General features: G+C 26.3%; 1 protein-coding gene across 2 annotated transcripts in view; it reads left to right on the forward strand.

The window, feature by feature from the left end:
* Positions 1 to 4,797: 4,797 nt before the first annotated feature.
* The window catches only part of LOC145835271 (serine/threonine-protein phosphatase 2A regulatory subunit B'' subunit delta-like), a 37,485-nt gene continuing 16,431 nt past the window's right edge, over positions 4,798 to 25,851 (forward strand). The window contains exons 1-5 of one of the 2 annotated variants that reach the window (XM_082942844.1): positions 4,798 to 4,936; positions 7,800 to 7,901; positions 8,930 to 8,986; positions 10,965 to 11,024; positions 14,472 to 14,595. In XM_082942844.1, the coding sequence (XP_082798970.1) occupies positions 4,818 to 4,936; positions 7,800 to 7,901; positions 8,930 to 8,986; positions 10,965 to 11,024; positions 14,472 to 14,595 (462 nt within the window). In that variant the 5' untranslated portion in view covers positions 4,798 to 4,817. Of the gene's footprint in view, positions 4,937 to 7,799; positions 7,902 to 8,929; positions 8,987 to 10,964; positions 11,025 to 14,471; positions 14,596 to 23,781; positions 25,648 to 25,851 lie in introns of those variants that run through there. The other variant, XM_082942843.1, reaches the window with a different exon arrangement.

Raw genomic sequence — 25,851 nt, forward strand, 5'->3', positions numbered from 1 at the left:
ATTAGACTAATTCAAACTAAAAAGTAATAAATTTTAGAATAAAATACAAAATTTACTTGTGAACATTTATACTAAAAAATGTTTCTAATTAATTTATATACTTTAAAAAAATTAGCCTATATACTTTACTTATAAAAAACGATAGTATAATTCTTACTATAAAACAAATAAAGTTGTACACGATATTTCAATAACAAACTTGAACTGTTGATTTTCAAACTATACTTTATACTAAAAGCTAAAAAGTAAAGTAAAGCAAAAATTATTTTTAAAACTAAAATTAAAGAAAAAGTGGAAAATAAAGATACTAAGTTGTATTTAAACAGTTTTATTTAAATATACAAACTTAGATAAAATATTTGTATAATTTCTAAATTTTTTTTAAGTATAAAACTTTACAATTTACTAAAACCTTGTATCAAAAATTTAAAATTGAAAAACAATTAAAAATAATAAACTTAACTCAACATTTCGAAACTGCTTATCAAAAACTAACTATGGATTGAACACTGTTTAACACTTATAAGGTATTTTTCATTTTAAAGTCACTCCGTATGTCATGTTAATATATTTATTACAGCGGCAATAAGCTTTTAAAGATACTTTCATAAAGTTGTAAAACTTAAGCAGTACAAACAATCATAAACAAAGTGTTTTATGATTTCTGATATTAAAAACTAAAGTATGCAGAAACAAAAATAAAAAATAAAGTTGCTATTCAGAAATATTTTCAATTCAATGTGGAATATCTTTTTGTCATCTATTATTAATTGAATAAAAAAAAAAGCGCTCAAATATTTGGTCAAAGGACCTGGTGTACGAAAAAAGCTTTCGGTTACCGAGTCATACACGAGGATACAGTTTAAAGTTATGTCCAGGACAATTTAATTAGGTAAACACTTAGCTATAAGTTTTCAAATGAAATAAATCAAACAAAAATAAGTTTGTACGCTTAGTTAAACTTTTACAATTACTTTAAGTTTGTTTTTGCCAATATGACTGAGTTTATATTCAAGATAAAGTGCTGTTTTTTAGGTATTAGTTGATATGTTTAAGTTACTAAAATAATTTCTTTAGAAAAAAAAAAAAAATTTAGCGTGCGGTAGGAATTTTTAAGTACTGGGCTAGTTTTACTAAAAAAAGATATTGCTCGCGGGCAACAATTATTTTTAAAGTGCTTTAACTTGATTTTAAAATAAATGAAGTAATCAATATTAAACTCTTATTTTAAATAAAAAATTGCTAACATAAGCGCTAGTAATGTAACATGTAACTAACAAATTTAAAGCAAAATTGAATTTTTTTACTGAGAAAGCATTTTTTAGTATTAAAAAAAAGAACTAGCTAAAAATTACTTATTGATCCACGAAATTTGCTTCGAATGCCGGATTTAGCGAATGGATCAAAACTTGCTATTTTGTCAAACAGTAGTAATGTTATAATACCATACAATTAATGTATTCAAACTTTGCTAAACTTAATTATTTATAAGCTATTTTGATCAATTAAAACTCTAGAATTTACGGCTTTAAAAATGAGTTAAAGCTCACGTTATCCTGTCACGTCCGTTTGCTATGTTATTCAACATGCAAAATTATGCAGCAGGTTTAAAAAAAGACAATGACTACAATAGTAATAATAAATAAGTATTAGAAATATGAAACAGTGTTATTTTTTATGTTGTTTAAGTGTAGTATATTCTTTGAAAATTTTATAAAATATACTGACATAAAACTTTGACACTTGATTTGCAACCTAAATATTAGGAAGTTTCTTTTTTGTACACAAACTTTTCAATCTTAAATTTTATTCTTTTCTATAATTGTGCAAAAGCTATGCTTTTCAGATTATAAAATATGGTCTACATTTTTTCATAAAAAATTTAAAATTATGTGTAACAAACTTTTGCTTCACTAAAAACTTAATTTCAAAAAACTAAAAGGATTAACTTTATATGTGACTACAATATGGGCATTAACGTTTTCGAATTCAAAGTCTGTTTAAACTCTTTTGCTGCCCTGTAGTGTTTAATGCTATGCTGTAGCTATGTATTTATTGTAAAATAAACAAAACTTAAGCACAAATAAAACTACCCCTACTTTAATATAGTTTCAAGTAAAAAAACAAAAAAAAAATGATCACAATGGTGTTACTGAGCTTTATAGATGCATTAGTGAGATTATAGCTCTTTTTTTTCAAAATCAATATGGTTTACATATTTACTTATAAAGTTTTTTGATATCTTTTTTCAATTGAGTTTTAATTTTTTAATGAAGTGATAAAATTAAAAAAACTTGTCAATTGATTATTTTTTTGAAAAAGTACAGCTATATGGTTAAAAATTATGTTGATCCTTTTTTTACAATAAAAAAGTTATTATAACAAAAAAATATTTCACTATTTTATAAGGATGACTTATTATTAAATAGCAAAATGGATATTTATTATTGTTGTTATTTATCAAAGACTTATAGTAAAGTTAATCACTATTTATTTGAAAAACTAAAAGGTTATAGTATAAAATGATCAATGTCAATTTTTAGAAAAAGTTATTTAAAACATACTGCTAGTCTACTGTTATAAATAAAGTTGTTTTCTAATTATGAAATTTTGTATCTTGAAGTAAATCAGGGTTCCTGTTTGAGTCCATTGTTGTTTCTTGTAAATGAGATATTTTAAGCTACAAATATTAGATTTAGATTGTTTCGCAGATAATGCTTTGTTGGGATATTAAAAATGTTTTTCTGATTATGTAAATGATGTTATAAGTAGAAAGTTGATAAATAGTTGTTTAAAAACAAATTGATATTTATTTTGTTTAAAACAAAGTCTTACTGCTTAATAGAATTGTGAAAAAATTAAGTTCAGTATTTATGGTTAATGATTTTGTTATTTAGCATAAAAAGATATTGAAAAATAAAGTCATTGTCATACATGATAATCTGAATTGAAAGGTACATTTAAATTGCATTATATATAAGCTTTTTAGAAGTTGTTGTATCATGTCAAAATTGAGATTTTATTTTGATTCAAGTACTTTGAAAATGGTGTATTATAGTTTGTTTTATCAGTATATTCAGTATTATATATCTGCTTCCTAGTTGTCATTTGAAGCCAATTTTGTTAGTATGCTAAAAATCATTGTAGATATATTAGTTGCCTGCCTGCACTGACTCCAACTAATTCCTTGTTTGTGAAAAATAGTATCCTGAAAACTAATGTGGTTTTTAATTTTCATGTCTGTTAGTTGATGCTTATTTAGATTTCAAATGAATCAGAAACACTACCATAGTAGATGCTTGCCCTTGTGTTTGTGTGAAAACAACTTCACAATGATGAAGAGGTTTTGAGGAAACTCAGTCTTTAACAATGTATCAAACAGTCCTTCCCTACTTATAAAATAAAAAAATAGAATGTCAATGAAAGTGTGTTATCTTAATTGCATCTCTATTGTACTTTCAGTAGAAAAGGTTTAGACCTAAATCCAGGATACACTTTTTAGGCCAGTTTCTGAAGTTTAATAAAGACTACATGTTCAAAAGCTATACCTTGTCTTTATACAAGGTTGATATAATGAAATTGATTCTTGCAATTCATCTTCTTAAGAGTATACAGAATTATAATATTTTATTCAAACCAGTCTTTGTTTTTTGGTCTAAAAGATTCTAAAACGTTTGTATATATATATATTTTTGGATCCAAGATCAAGATTTAGCAAATATGTGACAGATTGCATCAGAGTTGAAAATGTCTAAATGCAATCCTTATCCTGCATTGCTTAAATATCTAATTGCAGTTTGCTTGAAAAAATTTAGAATTGTGTACAAATTTTTTTGAATTTTGCATACTACCAGCAGACAAATGTATAGTCGTTGTTACACTCTGCACTGTCATAATATAAAGTAAAAATAATTTATACAATGATGTCTTATAAGTATAACGAGTAGCTGGGCCAGTTTAAGGTCACTCAAAAACTCAGGATAATTCTTGACTTAAAGAATAGCGACCTTTATATTAATAGTACAAAAAATTTAATTCACTATTTCCAGTTTACTGCAATTTATGCATGCTGCGTTAAATTACCATAATATTAAAAAAAATGTTCTATTTATTTTTTCTGAAGGTAATAATATAACTGAAGAAAAAATCTAAAATAAGGTCTTAATTTTTGATATGTGCACAAATTTTTCAATTTTAATTTTTTTTTTATTCTTCAGCTTCATTTGGTTTTTATAAAGACTTAAAAAAAAGTTGGTACCAATATTAAACACAAAAAAAATGTAATTAAATTAAAAAAAGCTTAATAATAATGGTTTTGTCTCTAACAAGTTTTTTTACTTTTATTTTTAATTTATCTCAAGTATTATGCGTAATGTAAATTTCAGCAAAAGTACAGTTTGCACTTTTTAGTTGTTTGGTTCTCAAAAAATATTTGTACTTAAATCATTATTTAATGTATAAATATCTATGTTTATTTATGTATAAAATACTTATCAATAGAAGCTATGGGAGAGGTTGCTAACTTTGATAGCCTATATATTTTAATAAGATATTTTTAGGTATAAGTGATTACAACTTAAATTTGTAGTATTACTCTCTTTTTAGTTCTTGGTTAGATAAACTTATGTTTATTTTATTTGGCAATCAAACATGACAACATAAATTTAAATGAATTTTTTAAAGAACTTATAAAAAAATAATTGAAAACAAAGTTTTAAAGTTTGCTAAGAATTTAAACTTAGAGAGTAGCTTAAAACACAGTTTTTAAAATTGATCCAAAGTAATTATTTTACAGAAGCTAATTTAGTTTTTAAGCAATGTCATCTACTACAAAAAAAGGTTTTGTTTCAAAAGCAAGGGAAAATAGAAATAGAATTCGGAGTGAAAACAATCTCATCCCTGATATGAGCATAAAAGTTGATGAGCTTTTTGTAAGGTTTAAGGAGTTTTTTATTATTTAACATGATCCTGTTTGAGTAACATATAAGTTGTTTGTTCTTTTTATATATTTGAACTTATAGTTAATTTAATTACAAGCTTCAATGACTGGTATAGAAGTACAAAGAAAACAAAAAATTACTTGTTCTAGTTTTATAGCTACAACATTTGTTTTTAGATATATAAAACTGACTAAAAGACGTTTTTATTTTAGTTTAAATGTTAATAGGGGTATTTAAAACACTAGAAAAAATGCTTGAAATACTTTTTTAGTTTTAATAATTCTCTGTAAGTTTGATTCAATATATAAATGTGTTTTAAAGATGACCTCACATATATTTTTCATTTATAACCTGGTCTTATGTTGTTCATATTTTTATAAGTCATTAAACATAATATTTTGCTAACTTATTTTCTAAAAATTGCTTTAAAACTGTAAAAAAGTATCAGGGTTGCCACTTTACCTGGAATCCTGCAAAAACCTAGAATTTGATAATTTTGACAAAAAACCTGGAAAAACTTTGAATTTGGGAAATTTTTAAAAAAACCTGGAACAACCTGGAATTTTAACAATTTTCACATTTTTAGTAGTAAAATTTCGATTTTAGTCAAAAAATCTATCATATAAATATATAATTTTTGTCATTACCAATTTTTTTATTATTAAAAAACATATTTAAAGTAGCTTTTCAGTATATTTTCAATGGTTTTTTACTATATAACACAGTTTCTTACCTTTAAATCAACTTTAAACTAAAAATAGACCTAAAAATGTGTACCTTTTAAAACCTGGAAGAAATTTCCAAAACCTGGAAAAAAATTTGAAAAAATGAGTGGTAACCGTGAAATATATTAAACTGAGTACTCTAGTATTGTTGCCTTTTTTATTAGTTGCTTACAAAAGTGTCTACTTGGCATAATTTATACAGTTCTATTTTATACCTTAAAATAACTTATTTCACAAGTACTTATAAATGTAACCACTTATAAAATTTTACTTAATCAAATTAAGCTTTATGAATAACTTTATATGATCAGTATACTTTTAAATCTACAATTTAATCAACCTTAATACTTAAAATAAATTTAACGACGAACTTTAATTACTAAGATACTTTTTAATGTAACTACTTAATAACTTTACAAACATTATTTATTTATAAGTAACTATGAGAATGATTTAAATATAACTTAATAACTTAACTATTTAATTTGAGTCTTAATAACTAATTTACAAACACTATTTATTACTTTGTTATTATGAGATTGATTTAAATATAACCACTTAATATTTTTACTATTTAATTTAAATCTTATCAACAATTTTAAAAACAATATTTAATTTTTAGTTAATAGTTATGAGATTGCTTATTTGTTAAAAATATTCAATAACAACATTGAAAGAAAACATTCAACAATCAAACCAAATAGAAAGACTTACAAGTATTAACTTTCTAAGAGATGTCATCACCACGCACCTAAGCTAAAACTATGTCCTAATTTAAGTTTCAAAACTTTATAATTTTTTTTTAATTATGGCACAATTATTTAACTTTTAAAACTTTGAAAAAACGCAAATAAACTATATTGATCTTTAACGCTGATGGCCGTATAGATACAAAACTTTAAAAAAATAATTTGTTCTCAGTAACAGTTTAATATATTTCACGGTTGCCACTCATTTTTTCAAATTTTTTTCCAGGTTTTGGAAATTTCTTCCAGGTTTTAAAAGGTACACATTTTTAGGTCTATTTTTAGTTTAAAGTTGATTTAAAGGTAAGAAACTGTGTTATATAGTAAAAAACCATTGAAAATATACTGTAAAGCTACTTTAAATATGTTTTTTTAATAATAAAAATAAATTGATGCTGAGCGGACACTTTTATAAAAACCAACAAAAGTTTTTAATTCCAAAAGCCTTTCAGCGTAGTTTTCGTTAATTTTTATATTAGAAATTCAAGGCTTTTTTTGAAATTTAGTTTGTTATGTTTAATCAAGCCTTTATTTTCTGCTTAAATTAGTAGAATCAAAATAAATAAATAAAATTACTTAATGCACTGGATAACTCAGTATATTATGTTTTGAAATATAACATGTTTTGAAATTTTTGAAAATCTCAAGATAGCTCAGTGTATTATGATTTTTTATAAAACTAAGGCTTACTCAATGTATTTTTTTCTATAAAAACCTCAGAAAAATTATAAGATTTTTGAAAACCTAAGACTAGTTTTTTTCTACATTTTGATTGAGATTTAGTTAGTCTTGTTTCATTATTTTGTTATTTTATAACCAATATTGTTGAATAGCTTGATTTTTTTTTGATTTTGTTAAAGGATTTGAAAAAATTCCTGACATTTCAGGACAGTTTTTTGATTCAAAGAGTGGCAACTATGTTACTGTTTGAAATAGCTTATTAAGTTCCAGCAAAACTATTTAATATTCTTTTATTGTCAACAAGACAGCAAACTCATGCTGATGTATGCAAAGCATACAGCTTTAATTTTTATAAAATAAAGAGCTTGATAATACCCAAACCCTGAAACTCAACAGCTCTTTAATACCTAGTTTTTTGTTTTTTAATTTACAAGCATGTTTAAGTTTTAAATATATGTATAGAACTTAAGACAAATTATTTTGATTCAATCTTAAGGTCAAAGTAAAAACTTGTAAAAAAATCAGTTTTAATGATTCGGCATTTTTCTTTCTCTAAGTATTTGCATATTCTGTAAACATATCAAACATTATATTATGTTATGCTTAAGTTATTTTAAAAGCTAAGCTCCAAAAATTTCATGCATTTTTAATGAATTAGTTATGTTATGTTTTTTTTAACAATGTGAAAAAGCTTCCTTTTGTTTTAGATGGTTCAATTTAGCTGAAACCCAAAGCTCATTAAAAGAAATTAAAAGAGAGTTAAAGAGGAATGATAAGATGGACTTGAGAAATTTCAGCCAAAGAAACAAGTTTGTAACTTTAATAAATTGTTTAAGATTGTATTTAATTTTTAATAAATATATAAGTTATTTTTAACGTATGTTGAGAAAAAGTTACATAGTAGCAATAGTCATGTAAAAATCTTAGCATAAGTCTTTAATGAAGTTGCAAAGTGATATTAGTTTATATTTTTCTTTGTTTTTTCATCTATTCTTAGCTTCTTAAATCTATTTGTGAATATTAATAGAATATTTTATTTTTTATGTAAAAATAAATAAAAAAAAGAAAGATTTAATATTTTTCATATCTTCTTCTTAAACATCAGATTAAGTAAAATTTTTCAATATTTTTTCAAAGTTTTTTAAATTTAAATTTGTATAAAATAAATTTATATCACAAATAATTCAAAAGTGTAATTGAGTAACTAGTATGAACTTGTGTTTTTAATTAGTAAAATACATACTCAACTACTACTAAGCTAGAATGAGATTATATTTTTGGTTACATGACAAATCAAGTTCCGACAATTCAGTTTCTAAAAAATATTTAAAGGGCCACAACTTAAAAAGTATAATGTATTTGAAAAAATAAAAAATATATGTGTTGGTTTTATTAATGTCTGCAAGCCGTTTTTTTTTTGGAAAATATTAAATATCTTTAAGATATTTAAAAAATAAATATTCTTTAAAACTTATTTTAGCCATATCAAAAAAAAATATTTAATATTTTACCAATATAAAAAATGCCTTGTAGATATTAATAAGACCTACATACATATTTTTAATTATTTTCAAATATTTACTACTTTTTAAGTTGTGGCCCTTATAATTTATTTTTAGAATTTGAATTGTCGGAATTTGGATTGTCCAAATTTAAATTGTTGTGCACCCAATATTTCTACTTGAACATTTAAACAAAGTTTTAACTTATTGATTAATAGAAATACTAAAATTTAATTACTAAATTATCTTGGATACAGTTATAATTAATCACGAAGCCATAAGTTATAGAATTCTATTAAAACTTTATTTTATATAAAATGATTATACTTCAAAAGCACTGTCGAAAAAATGGATGTAGATGAACCTTGTTGTGTTTCAAGACAAAATTACAAGTAAGCTTAGTTATACTTATTTGTGCATGGATTACAACTAAGACTTATTTAAATACATTTTCACTATATGTTGTTAGTTTTAACTTTTATAGATTTACTAAAATTTAAATAATCAGCTATAAGTTAAGCTGTTAGAATAGGGGTGGGCAACGTACGGCCCGCGGACTACACACTAAAAACACACAGACTAAAAATGACTAAAACTTTTATACTTTAATGGAATCCGGCCCGCAAGCAAACTGACAGGCCCGCTAAGGGTCAATAATACAAAATAATTATAAAACTTGGTATCATATTTTTACAAAACAAACCTGTAAGAATTTGACTTTAAAACATGCTTAAAAACTTCTTTATAAATCAATGTGTACTTATAAATACACCATTTTGTCCTAAAATTTTGTGTTGTTGTAACTTAGTTGGAATATCTTTTTGTCAAGTTACCCTAAACAAAGTGCTTTTTTAAGTACGGTATTTTACATACGTACCTTTGTCAATTACAATGTTAATTCTATTTATAGACATTATTTAAACATTTGACATGTCTCAATCTACATCTTAAGTTGTTAGATATGAGAAAGTTTTGTGAATTTGAAGGGTTCAAAAAAGTGATTAACTGTATCCATAAAATTAGACTTTGGCCGGATGAAACTTTTATTTAAATTAGAATCCGACCAGATCCGGATCTCGACTTAAAATTAGCATCCAGTCGGATTTGGATCTAAAAAGTCATTATTTGGCTGGATCCAGCAAATCACTAATTGGTAACGCTCCGGCCCGCAAAAGACTAAATTTTCCAGATCCGGCCCGTTGATTTAAAAACGTTGCCCACTCCTATGTTAGAACAATCAATACTGCCTCTAAAACTTCAAATATAATTACTTAAAATTATTATCTTTTTTATTTTTAATTGCTCTAAATTACTAAATATGTATATTTTCTTCATAAAACTTCAGTATATAAAAAAAAGTTTTACTTCACAAAAATCAACAAAGGTTTTATTTTGTGCTTGTATTTTTGCTTGAAGAAACTTAAGGCCATAGGGGGAACACTTTTTTTACAAAAATTAACTTTGGCTTTTATATAAAAGCTTTAATTACAAACTATAAGCCAGTTTTTATAGAATTAAAAAATATCATTTGACTTATGAGATATTTTATTTTTTGTAAAAAGTTTCCAATACAAATGTATGGACCACAAATTTTTTCGGATCAGTTTTCTCGGAAAATTTAAAAATCACTAAAAATCTATCTCCTCCTTCATTTTTTAAGCATTTTTTTTCAAGTTTCCAAAAAATGTTTCTTACATTATAAGACAAACGTTACTTATGAATTTTGTTAAATTAAAAAAAGATTTATGACAAAAATAAAATAAAAAAGACTTTTTGTTTCAAAATAAATATATTTTTACTTGAAATTTTTTAAATTCACAAGTAATATTTTTTTGTTATTGTATAAAGATTAGACTGTGAAAGTTTGAAGAAGATTGCTTAAAAAATTTAGGAGGAGATAGATTTTATACAAAATAGTCTTTTTTTTCTGTTTTAGTTTCCCCTTCCCATAGGGAACCAATTATGCGGCCCAACTTTGACTGGTCATATCTCAAAAAATAATTTGAATTTGTTAAAACAATAAAAAGCATCTTGAAGCTTAGAAACAACTCTATAAAATAAGATCAACTTGTAAAAAACATGGCTTACTTCCTCTATGGCCTTAAATATTATAATTTTAATACCGTTCATAAAGCCAAGACATTAGTTATAATTTTTATTGTCAATTTTCTAAAAAAACTAGAATTATACATGTTTATATATTTTTATTAATAGTTATTTTTTAAGTTTTGGTCAATAGTGCTTGACAAGTTAAATTGGAGCTAATTATTTATTTAATAATATACGAAACAGCTGTATAAAACTGTATATAAATATAAGTATATACATATATATATATACATAAATAGTTTATACTTAATTAACTTTCAGAAATAACATAGAACAAATGGAAATAGGTGATATTAAACACTCTCTACCTGATGATAGCAGGTTATTTTTAGTTTTTAAAAACATACTAAGGCAATTTTTATTGTCAATTTTATTTAAAGTATCAACTACTGTTTGTTTCCTTGTAAATATTTCTTGTGTCTTTGTAGTTCTTTTCAATGTTTTTATTGCAAAACTATACTTTTTCTCAATAATTAAAAAACTGTGTTTTCAAATTTAGTCTAAATTAGAACTGTGGTTTATTTTTTTATGTACTATAAATTTCATATTTAGGGCATAGGGGGAAAAGGTTCAACATTTTTGTACAAAATTTAACATTGGCTATTATATGAAACCTTAAAGTATAAACTACAATTCAATTTTTATAGATTATAAAAATTCTAATCAATTTTTGAGATATAAGCGTTTTTGTAAAAAGTTTCAAATATAAACGTATAAACAGCAAATTTCACAGGGTCAATTTTTTTGGAAGTTTAAAAGTTCACTGAAAATCTACCTTCTCCTTCATTTTTTAAGCTAGAGACCTGAAATTTTCAGGAAACATTCCTTTTATAATTTGAAATACTTTTAATGTTGTGTTTTTAAATTTTAAAAAGTTATTTTTTTATTAAATGTATTTTAAAAATATTTAAAATAAAGTTTCAGATAAATGAAACAAAAACAAAATTGTTTTTTTTGATAAAATTTTTATTTTTCAAAATTAAAAAAAATCTTCGTTATATCAATTTAAATATTAGTAATTGACTTACTGTGAAAATTTAAAGAAATTTAGTTAAAAATGAAGGAGAAGATAGATTTTTAGTGAAATAGTCTTTTGCCGTGTTTTTAGTTTGCTCCTTCTATTAGGAATCTATTATGATCACCGAATTTGATTGCTTATATCTTGAAAAGTAGGTGTAAAATTTGCACAAGGGGACATTTTTGCACGAGCAGACAATTTTGCACAGAGAAACTTTTGCACGAAGGGTCATTTCTGCACAGGTTGAAATTTTTTGTATTCGTTTTTATATTTTATATTATTTATTAGTTTAAATTTTCTTTTTTTCTTTCACTGTTACCACTAACTCTTACCCTCGGTCGGTAACTTATTTATTATTATTTTTTTAGTTAAGTTATTTTTTTTATTTTTTATTAGTAATTTTTATTTTATTATCACTATCACTGTTACCCTTAACCTTACCCTCGGTTAATAATTTTTTTGTCCTTGTTTTTTTTTATTAGTTTATCTTTTAGGTTTCTTTCTGTATTTTTTTAATAATTTTATTTTACTTATGTGCAAAATTGACCCTTCGTGCAAGTTTGTCTTCGTGCAATTTAGTCTTTATGCAATTTTGATTCGTTCCCATCTTGAAAGTTATTTTTGGTTTTGTTAAGCGGTTAAAAACGTCTGATAGCTCAGATTAAACTCTACAAAATAAGATCAACTTGTTAAAATCAAGGTGGACCCCAATATGCCTTCAAATTACAACAAAAGATAAAGAGTTTAACAAATGTTTTAATTCTAAAAAAAACGATGTTTTAAGTTTAGTAGACAGGTTCTATCTCTCTTAGTTACTTGTACTATGTAAAGGAAGTAAAGCGCATAGTACAGGGGGTAAAACACTTTTTAGCCTTTTTTTTTTTACATAAGTAGCTACCATTTACTTTTTACCATCTGTTAAACTTCAAACTAAGTTTTGAGATATAAGCGACCAAAATTAGAGCATTTATTAAGTTATTTATGGAAGGCGCAAACTAATATGGTAAAATAGACTATTTAACTAAAAATATTTCTCCTTATACGTTTTTTGAGACAAGTATCTAAATTTTTGAGCAACTTTAACTAACAGTATATAAAAAATATCTCCTATGAAATTGAAAGAAATATTACAAATAGTTTTTTTAAACAAAAAAAAATCTGATTTCTTTTTGTTTTTTGGCAATTATTTTTTATGTTTTGAATTTTTTTAAAATTTGGTACTAAAGATTTGTCTAAATATTGCAAAGAACATTTCCTAGAAATTTGAGTTATTTATCTCAAGAAATGTAGGAGAATATAAGTTGTTCAGTTATTTTCATTTTTATCCTCCCATAAGAAATCTATTGTACTCTCTGAATTTAACTGGCTTAATCTTAAAAGTTAGTTTCAAAACTTATCGCTTAAATAATAATTAAGATAAAGTTGTAAAAGAAATGATTTACCCCTATGCCCAAAGACCATTTATTTAAAATTTTAAGTATATGTACATTTTTTTTGTTAAGTACGAACAAGAATTTTCTTTATTTTATTAACTTTAAAAGTAGTTATAAGTTTAAAGATTTAATGAAACTTTAGTAGAAGATTTAACTTACTAAAAAGTGCCATTTTTAGTTTGCAAACTAGCCAATTACAAAAATTTGAAAAATTATTATGAACTGATATAATTCAAAAATAATTTTAAACTTCAATAAAAAGTTGAATTTGAAAGCCTTTTATGTCTTTCAAAATGTTATTTTAAAATTAGTTAATTTTTGTGTCTTTAAAACATTTTATTAATCTCTTATGAGATATTTACTCCTGTTTTTACTCATTATTAGAAAACTGTGGATTAAAAGTAACCCTACAAGTATTACCTACAATTAAATAAGCTTAACTAAAAAAGTAATTGATTCTTTTGTTTTCTAGATTTATATATCAGTTTTCTTATTTAAGTGGTCTGTAAAATTTTATCTAAGTTAAAAAGGAAAATATGTTTATATTAAAGAATTGTTTTGGCAGAAATATTTTTTCAAAAAAAATATATTTATATATATATTTTTTTAAATTCCAAAGTAAAGTTTTTTGTTATTGTATAAAGATTAGACTGTGAAACTTTGAAGAAGATTGCTTGAAAAATTTAGGAGGAGATAGATTTTAAATGAAATAGTCTTTTTTCGCTGTTTTAGTTTCCCCTTCCCATAGGGAACCTATTATGCGGCACGACTTTGACTGGTCATATCTCAAAAAATAATTTGAATTTGTTAAAACAATAAAAAGCATCTTGAAGCTTAGAAACAACTCTATAAAATAAGATCAACTTGTAAAAAACATAGCTTACCTCCCCTATGGCCTTAACAAAGCTGTATAAAATAAAACTTTTAAACTAAAATTTAAATATATTTCATAGTTTCATTTGTATTGTAACATAACTTCACCTAAGAAAAGAGCATGCTGAGTTTTAAAGAACTGAGAAATTAATGTCTACAGTGTAAAATGTTAGATTTACTAGAGATCAAAAGTATGCTTGAAATGAGCTCCTTAATGTTGCAAGTACACTTAAGTCCTGCGAGTAATCCGTGTCATTTCTAAGATCAAATCTTGTAGACGTTTTTAGCAATTATGTTTATATAAATGAATCTGAAAACATTAAAGAAAAACTTAATTATGTTTATTTTTTATTCATTAGTAGGTGATAAAAGTTTAGTTTGTCTCACTCTGTAGATATTTAAATAAAAATATATTTATTCGATTTAACCTATCTTTATGGACAGCGACAAAGTGAAATTGTCTGAAGTTGATCAGAATAGATCAAATGATACATCATCATTCGTCATAGAGAAGCCTTTAGTTAGCCCAAGAAGAAGTTCCTATAGAAAAAGAAAGCCTTCACTTGAGGTTAGTAGTTTTTGCTTTTTTTGTTTGTAATTATAAAAAGTATAAATGTAGTTTGATTTAGTTTACAGTGTTGTTGTTCATGCTATTTATTAAATTAAGTTATTTCCTAGATTCTGCATTTTACAAATGCCTAACTGTATGTTTACAAATAAGTCTACGTATTAAATCACAAATACATAATAACACAAAAATATAAAACCACAAAACTATTTGAACTTTCTAAATCAGTAGCTATTTAAGTTTTAAGTATTGCAAATTGCTTTAAATATGAGTTGTGCTACCTGTATGAAAAAATTATTAAGTGTACACATTTTTGACAAAAGACAGATGTTTTCTTTTAACCTAGTTTTATTCTTCTAACCAAATTAATCTAATTCTGTTACATTTTTTAATAGATTATTTTCTTTAATTTTTATTTTATGCAAATTTTCTCTAATAAGGTGTAACAAAGTAGTATTAATTTTTATTCGTCTTGAGTTTCATACAATAACAATTATTTGTTTATTGTTTTTATTTTTTTCGTTAGTTATTTTTAATTGTAGTCCTTTATCTTTCATGTGAGAATTATTCTAACTGTTATATTTTATATAGATAGAATAAAATTGTAAACAAAGAACTTGAAGTTTAAAATAAAACTTTTTCAAAAATGACATTTTTAATGTTCTATCTGCGTAGAATGGTGGGTTATTTATTAAAGTACAGTGCTTACTGACTTATTTGTTCCTCGTTTATTCGGTTCCTCTCTAAACAGTCCGATTTTAGTCGAGAATTTAGCTAAAACAATGCTTTATTTCTAACAGGGTTGCCACTTTACTTGGAAACCTGGAAAAACCTGTAATTTGACAATTTAGACAAAAAAAAAACTGGAAAAACCTGGAATTTGTAAAAATTTCGAACAAACCTGGAATTTTAAACAATTTTTACATGTCAAGTAGAAAAATTTTAATTTGACATAAAAATTCTCACAAATAGACAATTTTTTTTTTCATTATCTAACATTTTTTTATTAAAAAACACTTTTAAAGTATCTTTACAGTATCTTTTCAATGTTTTTATACTATTTAACACAGTTTTTTTTTGATTTAACTTAAATATAAACTAAAAATGGACCCAAAACCAACTACTTAAAAAAACCTGGAAAAAAATTTTCAAAACCTGGAGAAATTTTGCCGAAAGTCAGTGGCAACCCTGTTCTAAATACGTGTCTAATTTGATTTTAATAATTAAGCAAGCTGTTTATAGTAATGTGATAATTTAAAAAAAAGATGTTATGAATCATATTTTTTGCGCTATACATTCATAAGAACATTAAACCGAGGGCTACTCAAAGCATCATTTTTTTAATTGCGATAAACCAGGTTATATTTAAGAATATCGCGAGGACATACCTTAGCATTAGTGCACTACAAATAACCAAAATAAATGGATAAACAAAAAACCTGAAACCACACCAGAAAGTGTTTCACAACTTATCCCATTCCGTAAGTTTTATACTAAGAAACAAGAAAGTTATGTCAAACAAACCTCCATTCTTTCTTTTTTTTTTCAAAAAGAGTTTCAAACTTTTAACTGTTTACGATGTAATTTGTTCTCGTTGAATTAATTTTAAACTTTACAAAGTTTTGTTTCATTTATTTCTTTCAATTTAATTCTTTGGTTGGTTAAAATAGTTTAAATTATCAGATAATTAAATCTATGTTTTATTATATGCATTGTATAATTATTATTAGATTAGAGGTAGATTATAAAAAAAAAACGATATTTTGTTTACTTATTGACAAAAAGGCTCGTCCAATTTGGCTAGATAAGCTAGGAAGCACTGTACACTATTTTCAATACAAAATTATTATGAAGTTTTATAATAATCTATTTAAGGGCTTTAAAAAAACGTTATTTTTAGATTAAAAGTTTTAGCACCACCTTGAGTATAAATATTCAATATATTAAACCGTATATTAAGAAAAAATAGCAAAAAAATTTTTATAATGATAATGTTTTTATCTTAAATATTACATAAACGTTAAAAATTTCAAGAAATTTCGTAGATTTTTTGTTTCAACTTGATTTGATTATATTACCATCGTGCGAAAAGACTGTAGTAAGTTAAAAAGCTATGTTTATGAAAATGCCTTAATGTCAATACAGTTTTCCTTTTGAAGATGCTGGAGTAATATTCTATTGTTCAAAAATGTTCTCTTAATTTAAAAGTACATCAGTATATCAACCTATGTGTAAATTTAAATCAGTGCAGATTTAGACTTATTTATAAACCTAATTTACTTTACATTTGTTTTTTTAGATATATTTCAGTTAAATTAAGAGTTAGCAAAAACAGCTGTAAACTTGATAGTAGAAAATATAACTTTTAAGCTATATTAATAAACCTAGTCGGTTATATTTTGTTGATCGTTATAACTATAAATAAATAATTTTTTTTTATTTATACGATTCTAAACAATTTAATTAGTTTTTACAGCCGTTTACGAGTTCTGACATTAATAATTAATAAAAGTATCAGGAACAAAAATTACAACAAACTTACTTAACTTTACTTAAGTAAACAAAGAACAAATTCTTCGCAAAAGATTAATTTAAATTTTAACAAGGGAAGCTTAAGACTAAGTTAGAAATGTTTCAAAAGGTGGTAGATAATTTTATAAAAATTGGAACAAGACATAAAATAACTTTAAAAAGTTCGTATATAATTTTTTTTATATACCTCCAAAATCTACATCCACGAACAATTAAACATGAATAACTACATGTTCTTAATCTAAACAACTTCAAACTAAACTAGCTTTTTATAAAAGTTTAAAATCATATTTCTCAATTCAACGCCGATCGCTTTGGCCATCGTAGGCTATATGGCGTTTCCGATCTGCGTGTAAACCTGACAGGCCGACCCCTTAATTTGATAATTGTCCGGGAATCCCTGGAGGGGGCGTACTCGCGACACGTGATCACCCTGGGCTGTTCTGGATGGAGGATCCTGCCGTCTTTCGGATGAGTTCTCGTGTGCAATGTCATCACGAACCCGTCGTAAATAATTCTAACATTCCTTAATAACAATAACATTCCTCGAAATGTTTGTCTTTGTTCCAGTCGTGTGCGAGGTTCAACGGTATTATCGTTTTGTTTTTACCCTGAGTTTCGTTGTTGTGAAGGTCGTTTTTTTTATTTCTTACTTTCAGGTCGTTTAGTTGGTTGTAACAATGACAAGATTACCCAGGATCTTAGGGTCATCGCACACGTATTCGTAGTACAAGTACTGGGAGTACAAACCGTCCAACAATTTATACACCTCGTTGGGCAGGTCCCTCCAATCTGTACCGGGTTCTGTAGGGACCAGCTCGCATCTTTTGATGTTAACTGGTTTAAGGTTCGAGTTGAAGTGCAGCGCCTTATTTTTTAAATCCTCTCCGCATCATTTTTTGACAGTTCGTCAACCCTTTGTATTTCAAGTTTTCCTTATTAATTTTGTTTATATTATTATGAATTGAACATATTATGGTTTACAACTGGTAAGTCTTCTATGGCGTCCCTGACCGTCGTGTATATGTAAGGGCCGCTGTGTTTGCTCTGGATGTTGGTTTCGTACTATTTACCATCAGTTTTAACTCGTAGCGCACCAAAAACCACATGGATGGACTCCGGTTACAAAGGCAAAGTCTTCTCAAGGTTGCAAGTCATTACAAAAAGGCGTTTTCGCGATTGAGGCACACCGTACCCACCCGCTTGGAGAAATCCGAACGCACACTGGTAGTGCATCGTCAACAGCGAGGGGATACCTTTCTTCAAATAAGCGCATTTGTTGCTGCTCGTCAAATTCGTCACGTTAAAATGTCGACAAAACTAAACAAAAAATTCCGACATGTTCCTTTTGTTTTTGGCGCTCCCTTCTGATTCATAAATAGCCCACTGAAACCCTGACACAAGAGTTCGACCTGACCAGTTTAAGGATAACGAGGGTTTAAATCTCTTTTACTTTCCATCATTCTTAAGAGCATGCTGTGAAACACTTTAGTGAGGGGATTGTTGGTTGCGTATGAGAAGCGAAATTGAGGTCTCTTTCAACTGCCCATTTGAGATCGGGAACACCGGGCTGAGCCAAGCCTTCGGAAAAACCACCGCAGCCAGCAAATATTTCCAGTGTATTTAGTTTTTTATTTGAAAGCCTTGGAATGTTTTTGTCTCTTTTGTCAAACAGTTTCTTGTTTTCTTTTTCGTTTTCAACTTGCTCCGCATTGAGTTGTTTAAATTTTCCAGTTTTTATATCAAAAAACCTATCGAAATAAAACGTGTGAAGTTTCCTCTGTTGCAAATCATCAAATTTATCAGCCTTTTCATATTTATCAGGATATTTTACCTGACACTTGTCTAAAACTTTTTTCGCTGCGATCCAACCTTTTTGTCCCGACAAGAACAGCTTGTGTATGTCTGAAACTTCATTTTTACTAACTTTTACGTTGGACGCGCGATAGAAAAGTTTAACATAAACTAAAATCAATTCATCCTCAAACTCTTTCATTTTCAAAATTCTGTTAACTTTGAAAGGTTTTTTGCAATCCAAAGGTTGATATGGAGAATAAATAGGCTGAGTTTTGTTCCCTTTAAATTTTCAGTAATACTTGTGATAAAGCATACCTCCTCCCTCGTTTTTATGCTTAGCTTTTTCTTCTTCGTACTTTATGCAGAACTTTTTTGGTTTTTGTTTCTTGTACTGAAACTCGAGACTTGAAGGTTCAATTAGACGGTGTCTCGTATTGCAAATATACAGTTATCTCTGTAAAAGCTCTTTATTCATTTGCTCCTTTTGTCGAACCGCTTTAATGTTTTTTTCTCACAAAACACGCAATGTAGCGGTTCGTGCATTTTAGGCTCATTTTCATACCTGCCTGTTGTGTGTGAGAATGTTTTTGATGCAAAAAATGTCGGCTTGTTCTGATTGTACTCTTTGTCGTGATTGACCTTTAATAATTTGCCCCTTTGCTCAGCTCCATATCGAAGAATTTTTATAGAAAAACAATTCTCTCGAATAACCATATTCTCTGATCATCGTGTTAAAAGATGAGTGCACCAATACAATGTGGGCATAGTGTTTTCTATATTGATGGCCTATATATTGTACACACCCGAAAGAATGCTTTGGGCTGCTAATAAATCCTAGCTATTCTGCATTTTCAGTTGACAAAACATCATTCTTTCTAAATACATTTCCGTTATATTCAAACTGAACTTATGCAAGTAAGTTGTTGTTTTCGTTACTTTGCAGCAGTTCAAGATAATTTTTTCATTCTGTTTTACAAAAAGTTATTAACTATGATTTTGAAGACATTAATTTCAGGACCTGAGTTAACATATTTTTCATAAAAAACAACTTTTCAAGTCGAAAAAAAAAAATTAAGTACAGTAAAAAATAGTTTCAAAACATTATTTTTAAGTAACTTGTTTTCTAATGAAATTTCCTCTGTTCTGAAAAAAAATTTAAACAATTTACTTTGTATTTTAGAAATTGAATTTTGTAAATAGTTTAGAATTATTATTATTGTTCAAGTTAAAGAATAGATAAGTGTTATGACTTATTTCATTTTAATTTTTTAAAAGCAAAAATATATTTTTAAATTGATTAAAATTGGCTAAAAAACTACAATACTCGAACAGCTATTCCAAATCTTTTAACTATTTGTACCAAACTTAGCTCTATTATCGTTAAAATTATTTAAAGGTACTTTAATATGTAAAAAATCATAAAATTGTTAATTATATGGTATGTGGAGCTGTAAACTATTTTTAAGTAGAATTATCTTAATAACAAGTTTGTTTTTTCAAATATTTTTCCAATCAGATCTGTGCGTGTAACTAACGGTTTGAAACCCAAGGAGCTGTACTGCTTGTAGGTACCTTGATCGTTTTTTAGAAAATATAAAAAAAAGAACAATTAAACCGTTAACAAGTATTGTTTTTGATTTTAATAGTTCAAATTTATATTTGTTCAAATGGTGTTTTTAAGAAATAAAGACATATAAGGTGTTACGCCTATGTTTTATGAAATTATATAATGGATGGTATATAGTCTTACATTTGTTGATACTTAATTTGAAAAAAAAAACAAGGTAAACTTATTTAATAAGTCAACCTTAATAAATTAATGTAATATTAATGAAATTGAATTATTTGCATATATACTTTTAATGAAACAAACAGCAGCAATACGATTTTTAATGACTAATGAACATTAATTGTTTTATTCTAATGATGTTTTATCGTACTACAATAGTATTTAGTTCCGTTAGTTGTCAGTACTGTGCTAGTTGAGTTAACGTGACATTGGGTAAACTTTATTAGTTGACTATTTTCTGTATCGAATTATAATTATTTAAATGATTGTTTAGAGATACTTTTTACAAAAAAATAAAAGCTATATTTTTCTGGTTTAAAAATTATAACTTAACTCATAATGTTGTAGAATTTTATTGTACTTAAGTTTGGTAACATTAAATTAAAGTATTAAAAGAATTATTAGGATGTTTGATTAGATAATACAATCTGTTTAACGAAAGAAAGGTTAAATTTGTGTATTTAAACTAAAAGTACTTAACAAAAATAAAAATAAACTTGTTTGGTACGATCTAAAAAAATTAATAGAGGCTATAAAGTTAACCATGACTTTTTAAATCTTTAAATGAAAACTTTTATTAAATGGCTTGTTGAGTATTGGTTTGAGAGCGTTTATTTTTATACGATATTTAAAAATTATACATGTAATCTTTTTTTTATTATTTGTAGTGAACTGTTTCAGAGATAATAAACATTTTGCAAAACAAAATTAACTATTTATTGTAATTTATCTAAAACTTAGTAATTATAGTAATGAAATGAAAAAAAAACTTTAATGTAACATTTCAAATAGTAATTTTAGTTTATAATAAAAGGGCGGGCATAAAGTTTTTTTAGTTAGTTTTTTTCAGGAATCAAAATAGTGTTATTATAATTAAAATAGATGAGAATCAGTTTAATAAATAATACTAGTTGAGAACTTAGTTATTTCCTAGTAAGAATGTTTTATTTAATCGAAAATTTTTCAAAAACTGAAAATAAAAGCATTAAAGTTTTTTAAATAAGAATAAGTAGTAAAATTACTAGCAAAATTAATTATTGAAGTTCAGTAAACCAAGATTAAATAATGTATTTTGTTTAGTATGACTTTAGAAGTATTTAATTTAGTTGTAAATATAAACTTTTATATTCGGAGTTCACTTGTTTTTTTTAGAGTTTATTGAAAATATCTTTTGATTAGAGTTTTAAGTTTATATGAATAAAATTTTAAAGTCAGTTTAGTATCATGCATACAAAAAACCACCACTGGCAATATACGAGAAAAGTTGTGTTTGGATTGAATAGTTGTTAAACAATGTAGTTTATTTTTATTTGATTTTAAAATTTAGTTTTGTTTTTATCAAAGTTAACATTTCAATACAAGGTCTGGTTAATGTTTAGTGAGATAACTTCACTTCAACACTTCTTACCACACATTTTTATATTTGCTATTAATAATTACTTTTCAGTACACAAGCAAGATAGATTTTTAATAGAATTTCTATGTTTTTGTTTGAATTTAAGCGTTTTTTTTTTGATTTCAATGATATTATAAGGGTTTGTTTAGATGATTTTCAATCATTTATGTCTTTGAGTTTTTGTTATACAAAGTTTATTTTACGATAATCATCTATCACAAAAACAATTTCTTTATTGTATCTTTTATATTTTAATTTGACGGTTTTTATATGTATAGGTTTATGATAGTTTTTCTTGTGTTATTGTCAGTGTTAGTATAAAAAAAACAATTTATAAAGCTGTTTTATGTATGTAATACTGTTGTCTGTGCACATTATAATGTCTGCAACACTTGCAAATAAACAAAAACAACTGAAGATGTTAGTCATCTCTAAAAAAAGCAAGGGTGTCTGCTTTCTTTGAAGTTGATATATTTCTTTTATTCACTTGTAAAATGTTTATTGTCTGTTAGGTGTTTTTTTTTTAATTCTTATTTTCGGTATTAGTTTGCAATTAAGATTGCAATTAAATAGAATAGTTTGTTTTCACTTGGTATAAGTTATTATTTTAATTCTACAGTTATGTTTTTTTCTATTAAATACATATGTGATATAAGTGTAATAAAGTTTAGATGATGTGTAATGAAAATAGTATTTTAGTTAAGTATTGTCTTGCTGTATAATGAAATTATTTATTAATGAGTGTTATCAATAATTTAGTGTTTAAAATTTATTACCTTGGTTTTTCGTATTAGTTTTCGTTTAAAAATAACTTTATTTCATTTGTTTTGCTTAAAGCTTTTATTAAAAACTAGTCTTGTATTCTAGATATTTGTTTAAAAAATATTTTGTATTTTAATTAATACAAAACTATTATGTATTAGTTGATTCTTAGTATTTTATGCATATACATTTTTGAATAATATTTACAAATTTACATAAAATGTTTTAATTAATCGTTGTTGATATTAGTACATTGAGCCATAGTTCAGATCGTATAGCTAATTACATAACGTAAAAACTGACGAAATACCATTGTTAATGGAAGTTCATTAAGATAAAAATAACCATAGTTCAGTTAATGTTGTTAAATTGATTTCTGTAAAAGTTAATCATGTTTTTTTTTTTAATTTGATGTAGTGATATATAATTTATATTTTTTATCGATTTACTTATTTAACTAATATAATTTTTCTTAAAAGATTTTTTGTAGTAAGTATAGTATAGTTTTCTCAACGTTTTAAAAAAAAATGTTGTGATGTTTGAAAAAAAATAAGTTTTTGAAACAAACAGGGTTCGTACGTATCAAGCTGAATCAGGTTAAATCTGGCCGTATATAAAAATAGTTTGAAGTTGAAAAACTAAACAATGCACTACAATTAATATGATACGCCGTTACAATTAATATTCTTAATTATTGTATAGTGATGAATTCCGTTTTAATATATATAATTGAGTCTATTTATAAATAGAAAATAGCTTATTATGGTCATAGACTAACTTTACAAACAGTTTTTAAAACCTACAAAAGATTTTCCCAAGCTTTAAACTTAAATTAAATATTTCATGACCTTAATGTAAAACAAACTTTTTTTTTTTGAGATAAATGCAAAATTTAATTCAATCAGATTTATTACAATCAACAATAAAGCAAACTATGAACAATAGGCAAGTTTTTCCGCCGAAACATAAGTTAAGATTGGGAGGAACAACTCAAATGAGAAACAACGAAGCTGTGAGAAGCAGGGGCGTGATTATGCGCGCGTTGGCCCGCAGAATGTTGATGGACGACGTGGTTCCTTGGAAACCCCTCCCAGATATTTTGCAGCAAGGCGGAAAATTGCTACAAGATGTCAAAAGCGATCTGGCCAATCACAACAACAAGATTAACAAAAAGCGGGAAGAAAAAAAATCAATTCAGATACCAGTCCAGCATCAAAAAAGCAAGATATCCAGCAAGAACTCAAGCTCACTAAAGATTGATGTAAATAGAGCTGTACCAATTGCAGTGCAACATTTGCCGTATAATAAAACAGTTAAAACGAATCAAAATGAAGTTACCAAAATGCTACCTCCTCAAGCTGAGCACCCTAAAGAAATTCTTGTTTCTCACCATTTTGTAAAAAAGCCTGCTAGAAGAAAATCTCAGATTTTAGAAGACTGTTTCATTCAAGGACCTAACAACTTTATTTTAAGTGGCGACAAAAGAAAGCAGGGAAATGTTAACATTGAAGACAGGAAACAAGCAAAGGAGGAAAGGAAAATGTTGGCCAGGCAGCTGATCAACCAGTTGTTGCCTCGGTTTCCAGTCAGTTCACTTCACAGACAAGTAGTGCAAATTCCGGTGAAAGTAAGAAATACAAGCAACGGGAGCAACAGCGGTAACAGTTCGCCTGTCATATCAAACGTACTCAAACCGTTTTATAACAGAGGCAAGAAATCTTCACCGTCTCCCCCGAAGACTGCTTCTCCGAGCGACAACAAGTTTTTTCCTGAAACGTCTAAAAGTTCTCCTCTTATTTTGTCGCCTCCTATTGAAAATACATTTTTCTTGCCAAAATCTAAAACCTCCCCGCCACAAATACCGCCTTCAAATAAAAACAAGTTTTTTTCAGAAGTATCCAGTTTTAAAACAACGACTCCGAAACCCTCAACAAGCACAATGCCTTCTTGTTCGCCCCCTTCGTCCGAAGACTACGTTTTGAAAACCAGCGAGAAAAAACCTAAAAATTTGAAGCTCAAAGTAAATATTTTGTCTAAAAATAACCACAAGTTGGAACCAAATAGTAATAAAAGTTGCGAAAACATTAAAGATTCTCAAAAACAAAATGCAAGTTCGATTTTCAAAACGCAGGTGAAAATAGTTGAAGTAAAAAAAGCTGAGCCTGTCATGATGAAAAGTCTGCAAAGCGAAATTGATTGCGACTTGTCTGAGCGTGACTGTGACGTCATAAAAACAACAGAAGACTTTGACGACGGAATTAGTTCGTCTAACTCAACTACTTCCGAGGAAGAACCTTCATCGAGCTTTGGAAAAAAAGCTGAACATATTTTCGTTGAAGTTGTTAAAAACGAGTTGAAAGAATGTGACAGCGGTCTTTCGCTTGACAAGGTAGGTGAGTTTGAGGATGATAATGTTACAAAAAGAAGCAATGTTGAAAAAGACAAAGTTTATGACTTAACAGACGTCAGTGCCAGTAAAGTACTTGAAAATAAATGTTCTTATAAAGTTGACAAACAACATGAGAACTGCTCTGATGATTTGAGCAATTCTGAGGATTTAGTCGAAGAAGATAGCGACGATGAGTTTGTTGCTTACGAGAAAGCCATAGAAGATGACACTGACAGCTTCGTTGAAAATGTACTGCTCAGTGAATGCAATTTAGTGAAAAATGCGTTTTTTCGTCAAGACAACTCAGCTTCTAAAAACAAAGATAATGAAACATTATTTAAGTCTAATGAATCGCACTTGGAAAAGAAAGAAATGCCTTCAACTCAGGTTTGCTAGTTTTCTTGAAGTCAGTTTTGTGAATTTCATGTTTTATTAATTAAGAATTTTAAACTGTTTATGATGCTATGTCTTGTCATTATAAAAAAGTTTTTTTGCTCTCTTGCTTTAGCTCAAAGTCCTATCTGAAGCTGTAAAATATGACCAATGCTTTAGGTTGTAAAAAAATTTTTGTTTGCTAGCTTCGTGTTTTAA

The sequence above is a fragment of the Thalia democratica genome, chromosome 4 (genome assembly GCF_965202585.1).
Source record: "Thalia democratica chromosome 4, ktThaDemo2.hap1.1, whole genome shotgun sequence".
NCBI classification, from domain to species: Eukaryota; Metazoa; Chordata; class Thaliacea; order Salpida; family Salpidae; genus Thalia; species Thalia democratica.